The 23,405-nt window shown below is 36.9% G+C and overlaps 1 protein-coding gene across 4 annotated transcripts in view; it reads right to left on the minus strand.

Annotated features, from left to right (window-relative positions):
- The window catches only part of ZCCHC4 (zinc finger CCHC-type containing 4), a 58,706-nt gene that overhangs the window by 11,747 nt on the left and 23,554 nt on the right, over positions 1 to 23,405 (minus strand). For 2 of the 4 annotated variants that reach the window (XM_043438569.1, XM_043438568.1), the window contains exons 4-8: positions 22,169 to 22,444; positions 21,664 to 21,744; positions 13,046 to 13,118; positions 7,540 to 7,690; positions 5,880 to 5,980 (exon numbers count right to left, since the gene is read on the minus strand). In XM_043438569.1, coding sequence (XP_043294504.1) covers positions 5,880 to 5,980; positions 7,540 to 7,690; positions 13,046 to 13,118; positions 21,664 to 21,744; positions 22,169 to 22,444 — 682 coding nt within the window. The remainder of the gene's footprint in view (positions 1 to 5,879; positions 5,981 to 7,539; positions 7,691 to 13,045; positions 13,119 to 21,663; positions 21,745 to 22,168; positions 22,445 to 23,405) is intronic. The other 2 variants (XM_043438571.1, XM_043438570.1) reach the window with 2 other exon arrangements.

The following is a 23,405-nucleotide window of genomic DNA, read 5'->3' on the forward strand; positions in this document are numbered from 1 at the left end:
GGACTATAACAACTATAATATCATTAACAAGGAAAGAAGATGAGGTTAAATCACTTTCAAAGCTCTGCATTCAGTTGCTACATTTTAAGAGAGACATTAATAAAGCCAGTTTATTTCTACTGAAAGTAATGGGGATAAATAGGACTTACAGTTTTACAGACTGGGGGTGTTTATTCAGAAGAGAGAAGACTGGGAGGCTCTGATGGCTATAACTGAAGGGGTGTCATGTGGAATAGAAATTAGACTTCTCCTTCATTGCTTTGGAAAATAGAAGTAGGACCAATGGTTAGAAGTTAATAGGGAGCATATTTTATCTCCATGTGAGAAAATTTTCTAATGATTAGAGCTATTAAATAAATTGAGTTGCCTTGTAAGGCTGTAGGACTTTGCTCACTGAAAGCATTCAAGTGAGGCTAGATGGCTGCTTGTCATGAATTTAGTGGAGAGGATTATTACATTGGGAAGTTAGCCTATGCTAAAGCTATGCTTGTTTCCAACTTTAAAATTCTATGAATATATGTTACTATTAGAGGCTAAGATACAAAAGTAGACTTTACTTCAATCACCTTAAAACAGTACTTTAAGTAGTTTTCTTTTAAAATGGCTTAGATTCATAATTTTTCCCTAATGCACTTCTCCTCAATGTATTCAGTAAATACATGGCACCTTATCAAATCCAACAAAGATATTCTGAACATTTATGAGTGTCATAAGAAAAAAAATTCTTTGCAAGAGAATCTTATGAAGATTTTCAAATGCTGGAAAAGAGTATCTTAGAAAAACTTCTAGTAAATGGAATACTCTATGCAATAGAATAAATAGCAGATGGAAGAGAGGGGGAGAAAAGAACAATTTCTTTATGATTACCCAAGGAGTCAGAGAATGTGTGTGTCAGGAAGGTGGCTGATTACTTGATTTTGCATAACCTAATTGAGATTATTATTATTTTTAAATGTGGGTTTGTTGTGCTAATTAACTATAAACATATGGTATGTAAAATGCATGCTGCTAGGGTAAATTAATGTACCTCTAACATACATCCATATTTCATAGCTTCATCCACACAAATAAACCTCCTATGGAAGTGCTGTAAAGCAAACACAATTTTGCAAATTGCATATCACTAGTGGTAGAGCTGATACACCATTTTCCCATCATTATCCCTGACATTTCACTCACAATGATGATGAGAGGCATTTTCAAATAGAAAATTTCTCCCATGGAACTGATTAATGTGATGAAGTACTGTATAGAAATGAGGGAAAGCACAAAATCTCTGCAATTCCTAACTTTTAATTTTATCTATAAGCAAATGTCTTCTGCAACACAAGACTGAAACTAGTTCTATGGAAACCAAGACATTCAACTCGACAATTACTCTGCACCTACTATGCTTCAAGTGCTATGCTGGGAAATAAAAATTAAATAAAAAACAGTACATACTTGTATTTTCAGAACTCCCTTAAGTATTTCTGTTTAATTTCATTATATTCAAAAGATCCCAAGTGAACTCTTCAGCTCCATCAATCAACTTCTGCCATAGCAATAAGGTTTTTTACATATATATTACATATACAACATGTAATATATTCATCAGGCTTAAGTCTAAAAGTAAAACTTATCTGCCATCCCTTTTCTGGTTCAATTATTTTATTTTACAAGTAAGGAAACAGAGACCTGGAAAGTGACTTCCCTCAAGATTAAAGAACTTCTAAAAGGTTAAAAACCTTATTCCATGTAACCTCTTATTTTAAACATCATATGTATAGATACATATTAGACATATACAGAGACATACACAGACATGTTTGTATATTATTCATCACTTCAAATCCATTAAATATTTTGTGTTTACTATATAATGAGTTTTGAGAAATTCTTGTCACCTTATAATTTACAATCATTTCTCAGAAATTCCTGTCAAAGTGTCTTCATTTCTCGAAATCAGCCTTGAAAAACAGTTTTCTAATGGGATGATTTTTTTAAATGATAGCTTTTAAAAAAAAAAAAAAAAAGCAAAGATCTCTACTTTTAACAATCCAGATAAATGTCCCGGACTAAGTAGAAACAAGAGGTCAGAGCATGTTCCAGGCGGAAGGAACGTGAGATGATCCAGCTCAGACGTGGTAAATACAGGACCTGAATCTACCACTCTCTCGACTCTGACTCTGTGGCAGACATCACTAACCAATCACGCTACTTTCTGCCACTGAGTCTGGTATTCTCAACAAATTCCCCAGGAAGTCACTATCAATTCATCAGGCTTAAGTCTAAAAGTAAAACTTATCTGCCATCCCTTTGCTGGTTCAATTATTTTATTTTACAGGTAAGGAAACAGAGACCTGGAAAGATAAAGTAACTTCCCTCAAGATTAAATAGCTTCTAAAAGGCAGTGCTAGGACTCAAACTTCTGACTCTAAATCAGAATTTCTTTTCATTACCAAATCCTTCCTTTCTAGGTCTTTGATAACTATTTTATTCTTTATTCATCAAGTGCTTTATCACTGAAGATTCTCTATGACTTATGAAGATTTGCAGCATTTCCGCCTTCCTCTAACCTAAAAAGTATTTCTGAAAAAAGAGATTTTGTGATTTTTGTTTTTTTTTTTACTGTATTGTGGTTTGGGGGCATATAATCGTCTCAGACCAAGTCAGAAAGAAGGCCTAATCAAGGTCTATGGGAAAAGATCTGTGAAGGAGAGGAAACTTGAAAATTTTTCATTTGATGAAGGCAGTTTAATATAAAGGAAAAAATTACCACAAAATGAAGCTAAAAAAAAAAAAATGAAGCTAAAGTAACAATAGAAAAAAAGAAAGAATGCAAAAGGTTTGGAAAGGATAATAATAAGTCTAGAGAAAGTCTCAAAACAAAAACAAAAAACAGAAAAACCATCAAAGGTGAAGTACAATAAACGAGGTTTACATTCAACCCAGGAGATCTGGCAAAATCTTCTCCCAGTGAGTATGTAATGGGGCTGTAGTTCTTATCTTTAGTAGCAATCACAAAAAAATGAAGATTTGTTTTGTTTTATAGTTTTATTTTAATCTTCTCAAAAGCTGGCTTTCTCTTTATTGAAAACACTGCTTTTCACCCTGTCTGATATACATGATCTAATTAGAACTTTTCCCCCCGAAGCACTGAGTTATAGAACTACTTTCAGTGAGCTTGGACCTTGGAACTAGTTCTCAAAACTAAAACTCCAACATTTGTAAAAGTTCTTTTGTAGTAACACAGCCTGTCTAAACAAACGATAACTGGTTAATCCACATTAATTGTTCTCATCTGCCTTATCCTGGATCTGCCTTCTTCTGCCTCCTCACCATTTCAAACTCTTGCCCACAGTGAAAAAATGGAAATAAGTTTGAGCAAACTCCAGGAGATAGCAAAGGACAGGGAAGCCTGGCATGCTGCAATCAATGGGGTTGCAAAGAGTCAGACACGACCTGGCAACTGAACAACAACAGAATGTGGATGAAAGTTTTCTGAGGAATGATGTGTTTTACAATTTTAATGTCTCAGATACTGTACAAAAGAGACCTGAAGAAAAGTTTTACCCTGACTCTGGGACCATCTGAATAATGACAATATCAAGATGGTTTCAACAATGCTGATAGCAATGACCTTTATTCTACATTTGCTGTGGGTCAGAGACAAGGCTAAGCTTTTTGAGATATTATCTCAAATAATTCTTAAAACCTTATGAGGCAGATATATTGTTACTGTGCTCATTTAACAAGTAAGATAAGTTTCAGAGAGTTAGATAAAATGTGTAGACCTAGTTATTAAGTGTCAGAACTAGGATTAAAACCCAGTTCCTTTTCAACTCCAGAGTTCATGCTCTTTTTCATTCAATTACTCACTCAACGTGTCTAGGGCACCTACTATGTGCCAAACATCGTACTGGATGATTATCCACTGTCAAAGGCAGCAGGTGCACCTGGAAGCCAGAAATGGCTTACTCAGTTAACATCGCTAAGATATGTCAGCTATCTCTGCTTTGCAAGTGTCCATATTACAGTAGAAGCATCCTTCAGACAAGAAACAGAAAACTGGATGCCCTAAAAAGGAAAGTAAACCAGCTTTGAGAAGAATTATGATACAGATTTTGCCTAAAGCAGAGCTTAAGAAATCAAGGTTAAAATGACTTGTGCTACACAGTTTTGGAAAGGAATCTGTTAATGTGGTTCAACAACCATGAAAATGTCCATTAAACTTGACAGTGTAACTTTTGTAATTCTATTTTAGTTTTAGAAATTTATTTTAGGGGAGTTATGTACAATATAAAAAAATTCTATGAATAAAAGATGTTTAAAGGTGGAAGCAACCTCTTAAGTCCGAAAAAAGAACAACAACATAGTCCATTAATGAAATAATAAAGCATAAGATTATATAGCTACATTTAAAAATATACATTTATATAAGGCACCATGAAGGAAGCAGAAATCATATTCATCTGCTATGATTACAAACATGTAAAAGGATTTTCTGAAAAGACTAGAAGTGAATACAGTTGACCCCCGAACAACACAAGTTTGAACTGTGTGGGTCTACTTATTCATGGATCTTTTTTAATAGTAAACACTATCAAAACAAATTTGGCTGAATCCACAGATGCAGAACCACAGATATGGAGAAAGTTCAAATACAGAGGGCTAATTATAAGTTATACACTGATTTCCAACTGCACCCCTAACCACCCAGTTATTCAAGGGTCAACTCTACTTCAACAACATATTTGCTGTTTGGAGCAGAATTACAGGTAGGATCTGTGCCCTCATTTTTAGTAACACTGTTTCTCACATTATTTCTAAATAATTTTCATAATAATATACATCTTCAAGATGTACAAAGATTAGCGCCAAGTGCTACAGGAATTACACATATTATCTTGTAATAGTGTATAATTATATTATACACTTATTATAATAATTATATATATATATACTTATAATAATAATTAATATTATATAATCTGCAAAAATACTGAATCACTCTGCCGTGCACCTGAAAGTAACACCGTATGGTAAACGAACTGCGCTTCAATTAACAAAAGAATCAACTTCGGGCTTGCAGCAACTAGTGAAGACTTTTACAATTTGGGGGCTGAAAAGCCTTGATCAGAGACTAGTCAACTGCTCAGAAAACTCAAACAGAAAAATGTCATTACAGAAGAAGAAACTGTGCCCCCTTGCTGGCCACACACTGTGATGGCAACAGTAGGGCTAAACTCAGAACTCAAGGAAATGAAGCCAGGAGAGCAGACACTAACGCAGACGAGCTGAACAGCAGGGGTGTGACGGAGAAGGTCTGGTCAGTGCCCTGAATCAGCACACTCACTCCTCAGCACCTTCGCTTCTCTGACACACTACTTGTTCCAACACGACTTTGGGCAAACCCCTCCTTGGAGCTCCTGCATCCTCTGGGCAACAAAGTAAAGTGTACACGGCATTCCACCCACCAGAAAAAGCGATTTACTTCTCTACCACCTCTGAATGGGGAAATCCCATGTTCATAATGATGATCTTGGGGTGCTGCCCAATCTCCTGGTGATGTGAAACATTAGATCATTTAGTTTAAAACCTGGCTGAGTTCAGAAGTACCTGGGAAGCTTGGTAAAATATTTTTTCTTACAGCTTACCCTCTGATTTTGATTTAGTAGGCTTATTTTGGTACCTAAGAATCTATATTTTTAATAGGCACCCTGGAGATTACAGACACCAGGAACCACTGCACTAAGTTACATATGATAGAGTTTTAGTGTCTCATATAGCTTATAGTGTTTGCATTTACTAAAACTGATGGATAGTCCTAACAGAATATTTATTTAAGCAGAATATCCACTTCCCAACCATGCCAGAAAACAGAATATTTACTATACCTGGTAATCCAGCATGCAGAAGCTTGGGAAAAACTGACAAATTCGGGATTCAAAAAAATAGGGGAAAATCCAGAATATGGGTAGTTCTTTCTGACTGTTATCTAATGGATCACAAAAAAGAGAAAAGAAAAGAAAAAACTGATATTAGAGAAAAAATAAAGCAGAGAGTTGTTACTGAAAAAAATATGGTATTGGGAGAAATTGTAATCCTTCAATACATTTAAATCATACAGAAGGAGAGACTATTTACCGGAGTACCATTTACAACTTGACTTTTCCCCAAAGTCAATGGAAATATTCTTGTATATTTAATCACAGCTACACAGGGTATGTAATATAAAAGTTAACTTTATATGCATATCACTGTGGTCTAGGTAAAGGCAAAGATATTACCTAAAAAGTGAGAAATAAAAAATTAGTTTCACTATGAAGCACAAAGGTGAATGTGTCACAGTGGAAGGATTCCTAGACCAGAAGGCAGAAGGCCTTAGATCTGAATCCTTATCTCTGCCATAACTCACTAAGCCAGTTTTCAGGGTGGATCCATCTTTTCTGAATCATGGAAGATTCTTACGAACAATTTCATCAAAATTAATTTTTATGAGAGACAGTGGACATAGCTATTATTTACAGAACACCTCATACAGGCTGAGCATAATGCTAGGAATCTTCTATATGTTATCTCTTTACGATAACTCCTGGAGTCAGATATTAATATAGTAATCTCATATCATAGATGGGGAAACCACAGCTGCAAAATTTAAGCATTTTATTCAAATTTATGCAGCTAATGAGCAGCAGAGCTGAATTCAAACCCACAGGGTTCTTTATTGCTTCCCCAACAGCAACGACTTTTCCACTCTGTTAAGTAGACCTCAGAACCAAAAATAAGTGGGATACTTAGCACTATGAGTCACTTTTCAGATTTCATTTGCATCCTGTCCCCAAAGCACACTATTTATATAGCACAATTAATGGAGAAGCTTGATCACTTAATTCCTGACACTCTTATATTTATCAATTTGCAGGCTGGAAACTGAAAAATGATTACACTGACTAATTAGGCAATTATATAAAATACTTTGAAGTCCTAAGCCACTTTAAGCTGAATATCCCCCAGTCATTAACCCACTTCTAGAGTCAGGTGTCCATGCATCACTGCTAGGCTACTTGATGGCCAGCCTTCCCAAACAAATCTCTGCACAGTTCAGAGCTTTGGCCCAGAGGCTGGGTGCCCTCCTAGAGTTTTGGGTAAGGCTTTCAGAAGATGAAATATAAGGTCCATGAGGGCAGAGATAAGTGTCCATTTACCACTCCATTTCCAGTATCTAAACAGTATCTGGAACATAGTGGCCATTTAGTAAATAGTAAATAAATGACAACAGTTCACTGATATTCTGTTAAATGTTCACAGATAATGCCGCCTTATGCCCACCAAAATCAAATATTTTACTTATGAGTCATTTTTCAAACACACGATTAGAATAAAACAAAGTGTATCATGATAAAGTCATCATCAAATATGCCTATTTTTCAAAAAAGAAGAGAACGCAAGGCATGTATATTTTTTCAGTGCTCTGATTCACTAAGGTCTGATAATATGTGACAGGAAGTAGATGCATATACATATTTATTTTGCAGTAAATAATAAATCACACACCTTGGCTGTGACCTTCTTTCCACATAGCAATTAACTTCTTGAATGTAACAGCCAGAGGTTCAACCAAGCCACCAAATGGAGGATCTGTCACCATGATCACTCCTTCACCTCTATCTTCCTGTAAAAATGTCTTGCACACTTCAAGGGCAGCCTGGAACAAACAGAAATTCATTTCTAAATTAGGACTAGAGGCAGGAACTTCGCCCTACTTTGAGGAGAACGCACTAGGCTCAGTCTCTCTCTTCATCCTGAACTTCACCCACCCTATCACCCCAGAGTCCCTCAGTGACCTTCTGAAGCCTCTCTCATTTGGCCCCATAAGATTTTATCTTCAGGTTCCTTGATAAGTGAGTTTATAAAACTGTAAATTCAAACACCATCACTATCAGAGGACTACACATTTCAAATAGTTAAATTAAAAAACTAAATTTAGTAACCTAAAAGAGAGAAACTCACTATCCATGAAGACTATCTAAAATGCTAAATTCAATTCAACAAACAGAAGCAGGGACTGCACTAAACACTGGAGACACAAAGATGAATAAGACATATTTTTCCTATCTGGTTTGTCCAACACCATAATTTCAATTTAGTGAGCTACAAATCACCAGTTAAACACACACGTGTTTTTGAGTGCCGGGTAAATGGCAGGCATATTTGAACAATGAAAAGTAAATAAATGCAAGTTCACAAAAAACAAAGCTTATTCAGGCTGTGAAACTGTGTTACTAACATATTTCCCCAACAAACTAACTGAAGTGTTTTTAGTAATTGCCAACATCCATTGGATCATCAAAAAAACAAGAGAGTTTCATAAAAACATCTACTTCTGCTTTATTGACTATGTCAAAGCCTTTGACTGTGTGGATCACAACAAACTCTGGAAAATTCTTAAAGAGAGGGGAATACCTGACCACCTGACCTGCCTCCTGAGAAATCTGTATGCAGGTCAGCAAGCAACAGTTAGAACTGGACATGGAACAACAGACTGGTTCCAAATGAGGAAAGGAGTACGTCAAGGCTGTATACTGTCACCCTGCTTATTTAACTTATATGCAGAATACATCATGAGAAATGCTGGGCTAGATGAAGCACAAGCTGGAATCAAGACTGCCGGGAGAAATATCAATAACCTCAGATACGCAGATGACACCACCCTTATGGCAGAAAGCGAAGGGGAACTAAAGAGCCTCTTGATTAAAGTGAAAGAGAGTGAAAAAGTTGGCTTAAAGCTCAACATTCAGAAAACTAAGAACATGGCATCTGGTCCCATCACTTCATGGCAAACAGATGGGCAAACAATGGAAACAGTGACTTCATTTTGGTGGGGGGGGGGGGGCTCCAAAATCACTGCAGATGGTGATTGCAGCCATGAGATTAAAAGACACTTTACTCCTTGGAAGGAAAGTTATGACCAACCTAGACAGCATTTTAAAAAGCAGAGACATTACTTTGCCAACAAAGGTCCATCTAGTCAAGGCTATGGTTTGTCCAGTAATCATGTATGGATATAAGAGTTGGGCTATAAAGAAAGCTGAGCACGGAAAAATTGATGCTTTTGAACTGTGGTGTTGGAGAAGACTCTTGAGAGTCCCTTGGACAACAAGGAGATCAAGCCAGTTCACTCTAAAGGAAATCAGCTCTGAATATTCATTGGAAGGACTGATGCTGAAGTTGCAGCTCCAATACTTTGGCCACCTGATGCAAAGAGCTGACTCATTTGAAGGGACCCTGATGCTGGGAAAGATTGAAGGCAGGAGGAGAAGGGGACGACAGAGGATGAGATGGTTGGATGGCATCACTGACTCAATGGACATGAGTTTGAGTAGACTCCAGCGATGGACAGGGAGGCCTGGTGTGCTGCAGTCCATGGGGTTGCAAAGAGTCGGACACGACTGAGCGACTGAACTGAACTAGTAACTGCAAAGTTAACCTTAAAAATTGTCCAGTATATTTATCCCTTTTTTGCTTCTGGAAAGATGAACAAGAGACAGACCTATAATACTAGCTCCGGTCTACTGACTTTGTAGTAGCTTTCAAGTACTCATCTATAAAAGCAAGTCAACATTTTTAGTATACAAAACAGTAGAAGATTTTAAAGTTTAATGGCATTTAAACTTTAATAAACCATATATACTTTATAATAAAATATATATTGTTCTACTATTAAATCAACTTAGAAGACCCAATTGAAGAAAGGAAAAATCACAACACCCGAATCCCTTTTCTCTAAGAAAGTCTTTATTAACTTCCTCCTGGAAGTCCTACAGCAAAGGACGGTGTCAAGAAGGTTAATCATTTTTCAAGTGCTGCCTGGCACTTCCTTAACCTGCCTACACGATCAAGGACTAAAATTACAGACGATGTTATTGAAAAGCCTTCAAATCCCTAAAAGTTATAAGTAGGGAAGAAAAAGTAAACAAAGCCTGAACACTTAACAAAATTTTTAAGAAACATTAAAGAGTACCTTTCCAGGTAAGAAATCAATGGTGGGGTGTACTGTTCTGAGTGGCTGAGGGTCCTAAGGTGGATGACCTTAGGAAACAAGGCAGGAAGCAAGATACCTGCATATGCCACCAAAGTTGACAATAACCTAACTCTTTTCTTCATCTCGGTGGCTAGCATTTTAAATAGGCACCCTCTGTACACACTTTAACCACCCTAACCATTAAGGTGTATGACATTTTTTATTTTTTGAGAGACTATATTAGTGGCTATGAAAAAAAATCCTGTACAGGAAACTTCTGCTTTTTAATCCAGTCAATTGTGGAGAGCTTCTATGCAGTGGCAGAGGCTTAGATCCTCAAAGGCACTCGGTGCCTCAAAGGCTTATATGCCTTCACAGACAGGCATCTTGTAGACACTTAAATACTTTAGTGATCAATTATTAGATGGTAATCTCTACTGAAAACCTTGACTCCAAGTAGGTAGAAAAGGGGCAGACAATAAAATCATTAAACCATAGTTTTCTACAGATCATTCTCTACAGCTGCAGTGCTATTTAGAGGCTGCTCCTAAAACAGAGAAAGGAGAGCCTGATTTGGATGACTGTTTTCTTCTAGGAAAGAAAACATGGAGCTCAGTCTTTATAGCTTATTCCAATGGTTATTCTAGAAACTTGCAAGGTAATTCTATAAACTCGCAATAAAACTTCCATAGAATTTCCTAGAAAAATGCTAATTATGTGTTAGTTTCTTGAAATATATAAAATTGCTGGCCAACTGTTAGGTATTTAAATGTAATTTTACTCATCTTTATGGTTCAAAATAAAAAGCAAAGTCATGGTCCAGTATTAAGAACAAAAAATGAATACCTGACCCATTACTGAAGCATCAGGCAGTAGGAGATGCTCGGCTACTCCCTCATCTGTGTCACTAGCGCTGACAGCACCCCTGAGCTCAAGGACCCACAGTGCCAAAAGGCCACCCTGGACCCTTGCATGTCCATGTTCTGCCAGCCCCACAAACTCAACATTTCCAAATGTCACTTACAAACTTCCCCACTCTGTATTTTGAAGAATGAAAGATGAACCCAGGTCATGGCCCCATGGTATCTTTGACCTCTTCCCCAGCACACATATCACCAAGTCATCTTTTTTTTTTTTTTATTGAGGTATAATTGACATGTGTACACACAGTAATTACACCAAGTCTGCTGGTCTCCACCAGTGAAATGTCTTCCGAACCCGCTTCCTTCCACTCCTTTTCCTACTCTCACTGTCTGAGGTGAAAAGCCCCTTTTCATCTACTCTCAAGTGATTTTTCAATTTCTTGTTCTCCTTAGAGCTCATCTAATCAGTCCTCAAATTCTGGTGATTATCAACCACATAAGCCCTTCAGGAAACAGTGAAACACATCTAATTGTAACTGCTATTTACTTCAATACTTGGTTTTCATAGCTTTCACTGCTGAAGAATGTGTATCCCAATGCTAAATTGATTCTGATGGGAGGAGTACATCACTGGCTATACCTACTAAATCAGGAGACCCACTTTTCAATCCCAACCAACAATTTAGAATCTATTTTCATTTCCTAAATGCATAGGTCTTTTGGTCTTCTTGGTTTTCAGTCTGTCAGTTAATATCTTAAAGCACAATATATACTTAAGCACAGTTCACCATTTTTTAAAAATACATATATATGCATATATGTATGGACATGGGCTTCTCCTATAGCTCAGCTGGTACAGAATACACCTGCAATGCAGGAGACGTCCGGTTCAATCCCAGGTTGGGAAGATGCCCTAGAGAAGGGATAGGCTACCCGCTCCAGTTGGTATTCTGGGCTTCCCTGGTGGCTCAGACAGTGAAGAATCCTCCTACAATGCGGGAGACCTGGGTTTGATCCCTGGGTTGGGAAGATCCTCTGGAGAAGGGCATGACAACCCACTCCAGTATTCTTGCCTGGAGAATCCCCATGGACTGAGGAGCCTGGAGAGCTACAGTCCACAGGGTCGCAAAGAGTTGGACACGGCTGAGCAACTACGCACAGCACAGCACACGTGTGGATATGCTGCAGGTAGTCTTGATAATTTCAAATATTTTTGGCCAGCCTCCTGTCAGGTATGATTACTTGGCTGGTTACAGATTTTATTTTGTAATGGGACTAACAAAGAGTTCAAAACAAGAGTAGAAATATCAGTTCTTGCTATGTTGTTTATTCACAAGGACATTATTATCATACTGAAAGGTTTTTTTAAGCCACTCTCCTCTTTTTAAGGCTAATTTTTAAGAGCAGTTTTAAGTTTACAGTGAAACTGAGAGGAAGGTTCAAAGATATCCTACATACCCCCTGTTCCTACCCCTCCCCCATTACCAATATCCCCCACCAGAGTGGGACATCTGTTAAAAGTGATGAACCTAAACTGACACATCATTATCACCTAGAGTTCATAGATTGGGGTTAACTCTTGACACTGTCTATTTTTTAAGGATTAGTTTAATAAAACCATAAATCCCCTTAACTGGGACATGAAATTTATCAGAGAGGAAGACATCAAACAACTAACCACAGAATTATTTAATTACAGTATCATAAATCTACAAAGGAGAACCTGACCTTGTCTGAGGGTAGGGGAAGCTGGAGAAAGGAACTTGGAACAGGGTTCTGAAGGATGAGGTGAAATTAACAGGGCAAAGAGGGAGCAGAAGGAGGGAACAGCATGGCAAAAGCCCCTGTGATGGAAAGGCCAGCCTGGGACGAACGTCACATGTCCTGGATACAGACAGCAAAGCAGGAACTGAGAGAAGACAGGCTGGGGGGCAGCAGGATCAAGTCACACAGCTACATGGGTCCTGCTGAGAAAGTAGGTCTTTACCCAAGAAACAGTGAAAAGCATGAAAGGTGAATAACATGATCACCCCAGATGCTCGATAACACTCAGTGAACAAACAAAAGTAAATATCAATCAATGGAGGAACAGCCACCATTTGCTCTTGAGGGACTGTAGAAAAATAATGAAGGAAATACAAGAAAAGAAGAAAGAGATAATGGTCATAACTCTTACCTTTCCATCAAAGAAGTGATGGTTAAACATATTATAATGGCAAAAACTATCTTCCATATAAAACTGTGAATACCTGTAAAATAATTTATTACTGTAGTTACTTGTCTGGTCACAGCTTATATAGTAAATAAATGCAAACTGAATTTTAAAATTATGAAATCACACCTTATATAAAATCAATTTCATCATCCTTCAGGTTTCTGAAATAAAGAATACTTTCCCCAAACCTCAAGAAGCTAACAATAGTGAATGAATAACAAACTTAGATTATGGTCCTATGTTTAATAAGTCAATGGGAAAACTACAGAAAACTCATATACAAAAAAACACATATTCCTATGGACCAGAAGATTATAAATAAATAATTATGCTCCTGATAGATTATTATGCATTTTAAGCTTGAGTCGGGTTGGCAGTTAAACTATCTCTCATAGTTATTAATTTTAAGGAAAATACTGCATCAACATTTCTGCTCAACAGCTGTTATTTTCTTCTGTGGCTAACAAAAAAGGTATTTAATACAGAGTTTTTCTTGTCTATTGCAAATTAGCTTAATAAAATATGCTTCTTAATACATAAGAAAAAGAATTTATGTGCATTTCAAATTTACTGAATTAGTGCCAGGAAAGAGGATATTTATTTACTGATTGAATCATTTTATTCTTCTAATATACTACTTTAAAATGCAATCACTAATGAATGGGAACACCAGCTTTGGGTATTAACACATTATACTTTCTGCTAATTTACTAGGCAAAATTCATACCACATTTATGGCTTAAACTTGCATTTACTTGATTTCTTACAAAACTGAAACTTCTTTCTTCCTTAATTTTATTTGTACTGCCTATCTCTGTTTTCCCTATCTATGTCCATGGGTCTTAATGTCTTTCTTGCTGACTTCTGAGGGTTTTCTTTGTGTAATATAGAAACCTCTTTCATCTCAATAGGATTCTGAACTTGCATAGTTAGTCAAAAACAATTCACACAGGACCACGCCATCCTTCTACAGAACACATAAGCTAGTGGAAAGACTGAAAAAATCATGGACACATACTTACTTATACAACTTCTTTAACCAAATCATGACCGTGGCACTTCTTTGCTTCTACTCACAGTTGTTTAATACCATCTGCACGATCACCAACCATGTTGAGTATTTAATACAATGGACAAGCCTAGTTTATCCTCTTTCTGTTAACTAAGAGTACAGCTCCACAGTCAGGGGGCAAGGTTTCAAGCTCTTCAGTCTCTCAGTTACTAGCTATATAACTTTAGTAAGTTATTGTGCCTATCTGAGCCCCAGTTTCTTCATCTGCCAAATGGGAAAATGATTTCTACCCTATAGGACTAGGTGAGAATACATAAGATAATTATGCAAAGTGCTTATACAATGCCAGCTATAAAGCATATACTGAGATTTCAGGTATCATTATTTTAATAAATACCAGCTATAAAGATTTATGTCTCAATGTCTCTAATATTAAGGAATTAGGTTTATGTCCAACCAAAATTTCTCCTCCTGTAATCTAAACCCATTTCCTCTTATTCTGTGGAGACAGAAGAACATCTGTTCACCATTCTCAATACAATATCCCTTAATATAATTTAAGATACTGTTAGTACATCTGCTGACATAAATTTAAACTGAAGAAATAAACAGAAGGCTTAAATAACTGAAAATATTTAAACTATACACTGTAACCTAAGGAACACTCCAGAAACTGTGGGACAATGTCAATTACCATTATTTAACAAATGTCTTCCTCTTTAACTAAATCCCATAGCCGATAATATATCCATATTAATTATTTAATTTACATATATATTAAGACGAGTACAGTTGTAGATCAACCATCACTGAGGTGTTCTCCCTTGCACTGCTTTGTGTGAGCAAGGGAAAAATACAATCCCTTTTTAAATGTATTTCTATCGCCCTCCACTTTTTTCACTGCTTCATAACGCAATAGGTATTTTTTTTTAATTAAAAAAGAAAATGTTATTTACAAAAATTCAGCACAGCACACTTGTCCGAAATGTTCTCAGCAGCAGTGGGCAGAGCCAGAGAGAGAAAAAAGCCAAGGTTTCAGCTCTAAGCTTCCATCAAACACAAATAAGGGAGCATAATTATTCATATTTTAAATTACAAAAAATCACTCAACATTACCCTCTTAAAATGAAATTGGCCACAAAGAATTATTCTCTCCATTGAATAAGGCAAACAAAACCAATCAGTAATGCATACACTTGAAAACTGCTCAAAAGGACATCCATTTAATTTGGCCATTCATTCTCTTTAAATGAGAGCCAGTTACCAAGTATGAAACATGTTCTACACACAGGAAATGTAATCAAGAGCTGAATAAAATTAGTTCACGAAATGAACCTAAGAAATTCAGCTTTTTGATATAACTTTATTTGGATGTAGTTTGCCAAACAGAATTTCACATCTTTCATGCTAAAATTGGAGCATACAGAAATCCATCTTAGCAAATGTTAACTTCATATTTTCTTTTTCTTTGTTGCTCACTTGCTAAGTCGCATCTGATTCTTTGCGACTCCATGGATTCCAGCATGCCGGGCTTCACTGTCCTTCACTATCTCCTGGACTTTGCTCAAACTCATATGCATCAAGTCAGTGATGCAATCCAACCATTTCCTCCACTGTCAGCCCTTTCTTCTCCTGCCCTCAGTCTTTCCCAGCATCATGGTCTTTTCCAGTGAGTCAGCTCTTTGCATCTGGTGGCCAAAGTACTGAAGCTTCAGCTTCAGCATCAGTCCTTCCAATGAATATTCAGGATTGACTGGTTCGATCTCCTTGCTCTCCAAGGGACCCTCAAGAGTCTTATCCAGCACCACAATTCAAAAGCACTCAGCCTTTTTTATGGTCGAACTTTCACACATACATGACTACTGGAAAAACCATAGCTTTGATTATATGGACTTTTGTCAGCAAACTGATGTCTCTGCTTTTTAAAACGCTGTCTAGGTTTGTCATAGCTTTTCTTCCAAGGAAAAAGTATCTTTTAATTTCATGTAGTCACTGTTTGTAGTGATTTTGGAGGCCAAGAAAATAAAATCTGTCACTGTCTCCACTTTTCCCCCATCTATTTGCTGTGAAGTGATGGGACTATATGTCATGATCTTCTTTCTTTGAATGCTGAGTTTTAAGCCAGCTTTTTCACTCTCCACTTTCACCTTCATCAAGGGGCTCTTTAGTTCCTCTTTGCTTTCTGCCATTATAGAGTGGTATCAACTGCACATCTAAGGTTGTTGATATTTCTCCTGGCAATCTTGATCCTAGCTTGAGATTCATCCAGTCTGGCATTTCACATGATGTGTTCTGCATATAAGTTACATAACCAAGGTGACAGTATACAGCCTTGACATACTCCTTTCCCAATTTTGAACCAGTCCATTGTTCTATGTCCGGTTCTAACGCTTGCTTCCTGACCCGCATAGAGATTTCTCAAGAGACAGGTAAGGTGATCTGGTATTCCATCTCTTTAAGAAGTTCGTATCTTAGATGCTCAGAAATGGACATTTTGGACTTGCCTGGTTGCCCAGTGGTTAAGAACTCACCTGCCAATGCAGGGGACATGGATTCTGTCCATGGTCCAGGAAGATCTGACATGCTACAAGGCAACTAAGACTGCGAGCCACGACACCTCAGCCTGCACTCTAGAGCCCGTGCTCTGCTACAAGAAGAGCCACTGCAATAGGATGCCCGTTTGCTGCAACCAGAGGAAGCCCACACCCAGAGACCCAGTGCGGGCAAAATAAAAGGAAGGAGGGAACGAAAGGAAAGAGCACTTACAGCACATATACACAGAGCCCTAGAGTTGAGGTGGCTCTCTCAGCTCTGCAGAGACCTTCTTTTTTTTTTTTTTTTAGCATTGATTTGGTTGATATGGTAGTATTATTTATTTATTTTTTCTTTCTTTCTTTCTTTATTTATTTTTTATTAGTTGGAGGCTAATTACTTCACAACATTTCAGTGGGTTTTGTCATACATTGATATGAATCAGCCATAGATTTACACGTATTCCCCATCCCGATCCCCCCTCCCACCTCCCTCTCCACCCGATTCCTCTGGGTCTTCCCAGTGCACCAGGCCCGAGCACTTGTCTCATGCATCCCACCTGGGCTGGTGATCTGTTTCACCATAGATAGTATACATGCTGTTCTTTTAAAATATCCCACCCTCACATTCTCCCACAGAGTTCAATAGTCTGTTCTGTATTTCTGTGTCTCTTTTTCTGTTTTGCATATAGGGTTATCGTTACCATCTTTCTAAATTCCATATATATGTGTTAGTATGCTGTAATGATCTTTATCTTTCTGGCTTACTTCACTCTGTATAAGGGGCTCCAGTTTCATCCATCTCATTAGGACTGGTTCAAATGAATTCTTTTTAACGGCTGAGTAATATTCCATGGTGTATATGTACCCACAGCTTCCTTATCCATTCATCTGCTGATGGGCATCTAGGTTGCTTCCATGTCCTGGCTATTATAAACAGTCTGCACAGACCTTCTGTAGGGCAACAACAAGCCAAATGCAAAGTGCCAAAGGAACTATCTACTGCCGCACTATACTACACAGGAATGTTTCCCTGATTTAATCGTGGTCTCTGTGAAAAATGTGAACCAACCCCACACTCCATCATAATGTAAACACAGGCAACAGGCAGAGTTCATTCTGACTAGTAACGTATTTCAATTAAACCGGCTCTCTCTTAGCACTCAATGTTGACCTTTTACAGAAGTGACTCAAAAATAGAGTAGCTATCAAAGAAGCTGAGCCAGGAGACCATAGTTCAATACCTTCAGCTTTTGTTTGCAACACACACAGAGGTTTGCAGACACAGAAAGAAAAAAGCATCTGTGTGTTCCATAGGTTATAAAACAACTTTATCTACATCACCTACTCCCTACTCAGACCAGGGGATTTAACTATAGGCTCAAGAAAGGTGAAACTGCAAGGTATGGCATTTAAGGCAAAAGAGTTAAAGCACAATATAAATCTTTCAAGTTAAAAGTAAACCAGTAATAAGACTTAGAATTTCTTTTTAAGCAATTTTTAAAAAATTAATGTTACAGTGATTAACTTAAAAAAAAATAAAACTAAAACAGATAAGATGCAAAAAAGTGTTTTGGAGGACAGTGCACACTGATGTGAATATACTTCACTTACTTCACACTACTGAATGGTATACTTAAAAAACTGGCTAACATGGTAAATGTTATACTATGTATGTTTTATTGGAATTAAAAAAAAAAACAAGTAAATCAGGGCATGAGCAATGAACAACACAAAATAAAATTTTTTAAAAATTTAATTTATAAAAACAACAGAAAGAATCAAGTGTTTAGGAATAAATTTAACAGAAGAAGTGCAAGTCCTGCACACTGAAAACTACAAAATATTGTTTAAAGAAATTAAAGAAGAGCTAAATAAATGGAAAAATAGCTCACATTCATGAAACAGAACACTTAAGATGGAAAGATGTGGGTTCAACCTCTGGGTCAGGAAGATCCCCCAGAGAAAGACACAGCAACCCACTCCAGTGTTCTTGCCTGGGAAATCCCATGGACAGAGAAGCCCAGTGGACTATAGTCCACTATAGTGCACGGGGTCACAAACAAGTTGGATACGACTTAGTAACTAAACAACAACCCCTCAAATTGATCTACAAATTCAATGTGACTCCTATAAAAAGCTCAGCAAGCTTTTTACAAAAACTGAGTAGGTAATTATAAAACTCATACAGAAATGCAATAATCCCACAATAGCCAAAATAATCTCGGAAAAGAATTAAGTTGAAAGATGCACACTTCCCAATTTCAAAACTCACTACAAAACAACAATTAAGATTGCATGGGCCTGGCATAAGGACAGACACAGATAAATGGAATAGAATTTAAGGTCTACGGATAAATGCACAGATATATGGTCATGTGGTTTTCAAGGTTCCAAGAGGATTCAATGGGAAAAGAATAATCATTTAAACAAATGGTGCAAAGGCAACTGGATACCCACAGGTAAAGAATGATACTGGACCCCTACCTCACATCATACTAAAAAATTAACTCAAAATTAACTAAATGTAAGAACTAAAAATTAAAAACTCTTAGAAGAAAACAAGTGTAAATATTCATGCTTTTAGACTAGGTAATAGTTTCTTGGTATGACACCTAAAACACAAGCAACCAAAGAAAAGAGAATAACTTTTGACTACATAAAAGTGAAAAGACAACCCACAGAATGAGAGAAAATATTTATGAATTATATATCTGATAGGAGTCTAGTACCCGAATATATTAAGTACTCTTTCAATTCAACAATAAGCCAAATAATCAATTTTAAAAATTGAGCAAATGACTGAATAGACATTTCTCCAAAAAGATAAACAACTGGCCATAAATTCATGAAAAGGTACTCAACATCATTACCACAATGAGCCACTATTTCAAAAAGACAGACAATAACAAGTGTTCATGAGCATGCGAAGAAATTGGAACTCTCATATATTGCTGTTGGGAAAGAAAAAAACAGTGCAGTCACCTTGGAAAACAGTTTGGGAGTCCTTCAAGAATTTAAACATAGAATTACCATAGGACAATTATAACTGTGACTTTGGTCAAGATACTTAATTTCTTTGTACCTCAGCTTTCTATTCTGAGGAAAGGAGAATGTTAATAGCAACTATCCTAGAGGGCTATTGTGGGAACCAAAGAATTTAGAATAGGGTTTGACATGGGACAAGCATTTACTAAATATGTTATAGTTAATATTTCATGTTATAAGAACTTAAAAGTTAAATTTCTACCTTTAAAATAATACTTTTATAATAATTTAATAATACTTTAGGAAATAAACAAGGTAGTTAAAAAAGAAATTGATATATTCACTCAGTGGAATAGTATACAGTCATAAAAGGAAGTACACTTATATGCTATGACATGGAGGAATCTTGACAACATTATGCTAAGTGAAAAAGGTCAGACACAAAGGTCATATAGTGTATGATTCCATTTATATAAAATATCCAGAAGAGACAAATCTGGATGAAAGAAAGAAGACTGATGCTTATCAGGAGAAGTAAGGAGCTTATCAGGAGAAGTAAGGAGTTTCTCTTTAGTGTGATTAAAAATGTTCTGGAGTTATGGGTGATAGATTGCAGATGCAAAACAGTGAATATACCAAAAACTGCTGAAATACACACTTTAAAATGGTCTATTTTAAATGAGTTATATCTCAATTTTAAAAAAGAAATTGGGTTTATCTTTAAGAAGAAGTCTGTATTATCACTCATGGAATTCCATTTTCCCAAAGATTACTAACATCAAACAGGTATTTGTAAAGTGTGTGCTTGTCTTGTTAATAAGGAATAAGAGTTGTAGAAAATGTGGGTTATTTCTGAGACACGTACATGCTTACAGTAGATAACCCAAAGCTGACTTGGAAATCTAAAGAAAAATAAATGATGAAAACTGTACTTTTTATTGTGACTTCTACACTTTAAAATTCTGTCTGCCTTGTTTTTAGGGAGAAAAAGCATATGTAATTTCACAGAGAATCTGAGTAATACTGGAGAGAACATAACTACTGGAATATTGGCCAAATAAGTTCTATCAGATTAAACAAAACAAAAAAAAAAACCTCAAAGACTGATTCCTTCAATACACTCAAGAATAAGAAAAATGTACTAAGGGTATGGTATCTCATAGACTTACCATGAACTCCTGGAATTCAAACAATTACAGAACCTAGGAAGAGTACTACAAGTTTACAGAATCAGAGCCTGTGGATGGACACATTTGCCATCCTGTGCTGTAAATCAAAAATTTGTAAATCAAAAATCTTCTCAATTATTCCCAGAGGGAAGAATCAAGATGTGGTCCACTGTCTCATCTGTTTGTTCCAACATATCAGGTGCTGCTTAATTCTGATTCTCTCCCACAAAGCTTATCTGTTTGCTTATTAATTAGCCTCTGCCTCGGGATCTATTTCCTAGTTAGCACTCCCTTCACTTCAGGCTTCATCCAGTGAAAGACAGTATGCACATCCTTCATTAGAAACATTAAAATACACATCTTATCACATTTAAGACATTATGATAAAACAAAATCCTAGAGGAAATTCAGAATTACCCTTGAAAAGTAAGTATATAAGAAGAAATTTCACTCAATAGAAATGTATGTCTAAATTATAAGCCAAAGACAACTAGGTACATTCACAGAAAAAATTCAGGAAGCCTACTAGCAAAAAGCCTACTGCCTCCCTGTCAGCTGGTAGAGAATCCACCTGTAATGCGGGAAATGGGTTCAATCCCTGGGTTGGGAAGATCCCCTGGAGAAGGGAGAGGCTACCCACTCCAGTATTCTGGCCTGGAGAATTCCACAGACTGTATAGTCCACGGGGTTGCAAAGAGTCAGCCACGACTGAGCGACTTTCACTTTTACATGTTGAGTTTATCTAACTGAAAAAATACCATATAAACAATTACTACTTCTATATTAAGTAAAGGATTATAACAGGATTAGTAAAAGGAAAACATTAAAAAGAAACAGATCACAATGAAGGAGAATAAATATTATACTTTGTAAACCTACCGAAAATCAATATCCAATAAAAGACTTCTAATGTTAGACTTCTTGTCACCTGATTCTTTCAACCTGATCAGCTCATGTAACCTAAAGCAATTAGTGAAAGCAAATTTAGTAAGAAACAACTAATGTCACATGTAACAAGCAAAAAAACAAAAAACCCATCAATGGTCTCCTGATATTTCTAACATTTCAATGAAACACTGAAGAAAATTTGGTAGGTATAAGCAAAGTTTCAATTTTGAAGTATGTTTAGATACTAAAACAGAAAACTCTAGAATTAATAATAAATAACTGAAGAATCAAGCCAGAATCTCCTATCATACATCAGAAATCTATAAAGATTTCTCTTGAATGGAATAAAGATTACAAACTCCTTCAGAGAAGGACTATACTGTATACTTGGGTTTGCATGTTGTACCCTCTATACAGTAAATAACTACTCACTAAATTTTCTTACCGTTTAGACAGTGGTGATGGGAGAAGCCTTTAAAACACTGTTATCACATACCTTGGGGTCCCAACACACAGTACTCTTCTGAATCCAAGGTTCGAGAGCAGGTCTACCAAGAACAGACAGCTCCGGTCAGCAAACAAATACTGGGCATTTGTCTTCTTGTTTTCCAGTGGATAAAGGAGTTTACTGGGCCTTTTTAACTGGGTGATAGAAACATCACCCACTACCTGATGTTCACGATGCTTCTCCTCATCATCTGGCAACAGCAACTGCTGACAGCTCTGACAAAACTTTCTCTGAGACAAGGGCAACTCAATAAACTTCAAGTACCTTCAAGACACAACAGAACAGAAAGCAATACATTCTAAGTTGGTTACCTTAAAGGCATTTGATTTTTGCCAGTTTTAATATGCAAAAAGAATTACTTCTTAAAGAGTGCTATGCGTGCATGCATGCTAAATCACTTCAGTCATGTCTAACTCTTTGCAGCCCTATGGACTGTAGCCCACCAGACTCCTCTGTCCATGGGATTCTCCAGGCAAGAATACTGGAGTGGGTTGCTGTGCCGTCCTCCAGGGGATCTTCCCAACCCAGGGATCAAACCTGTGTCACTTATGTCTCCTGTATTAGCAGACTGGTTCTTTAACCACTAGCGTCACCTGCGAAGCCCAAAGAGTGCTGTATGAAGAAGTAAAGGTACAAAAAACTCTATGGAATGTTGGCTAGAATTTATGTCTGGCTGCACACCTAAAAGTAGAAAAGGATCAGCGATTTCATAAGAATTGAGATGCTCCAATTTAGCCACTGGATGAAGATCAATATTCATTTAAAATGTGAATATAATATATTACTCAAACAACTTAGTAGTAATGGAGACTACTATCACCTTTAAATTTATTGACAAATCCATGTATTCTAACTTGGAAGTGTTAAACAGTCTGGCTCAGTAAGACAGTCATTTTAAAATGAGGAATTAAGATCATTCTTCAATTTCTTATGGCATACTTAGCAAGAAAAATTACCTCTTAAAAGAAAAAATGTTCCCACAAAGTTCCTCTATTCTTAGCAGTACTGATAGAGGCAGTTCTGAGCAGCTCACATGCAAAACAGCAGAACATTCTTTCCTGCCCTTCTCGGGGGTTCCACAGGCTGGTGTGCAGAAGTGCCCTTCTGGGGGGCTTTTCTGCTGCTCCACAGGGTTTTGGAGCTGGAGTTACAGGGACCAGTAACTCATCAAGCCAGCACTCTGGAGGACTCAGAGGAATCCTTCATCTCTCGAGCACTCAAAGTT

Source organism: Cervus canadensis, chromosome 19, assembly GCF_019320065.1.
Source record: "Cervus canadensis isolate Bull #8, Minnesota chromosome 19, ASM1932006v1, whole genome shotgun sequence".
In the NCBI taxonomy this organism is placed as follows: domain Eukaryota; kingdom Metazoa; phylum Chordata; class Mammalia; order Artiodactyla; family Cervidae; genus Cervus; species Cervus canadensis.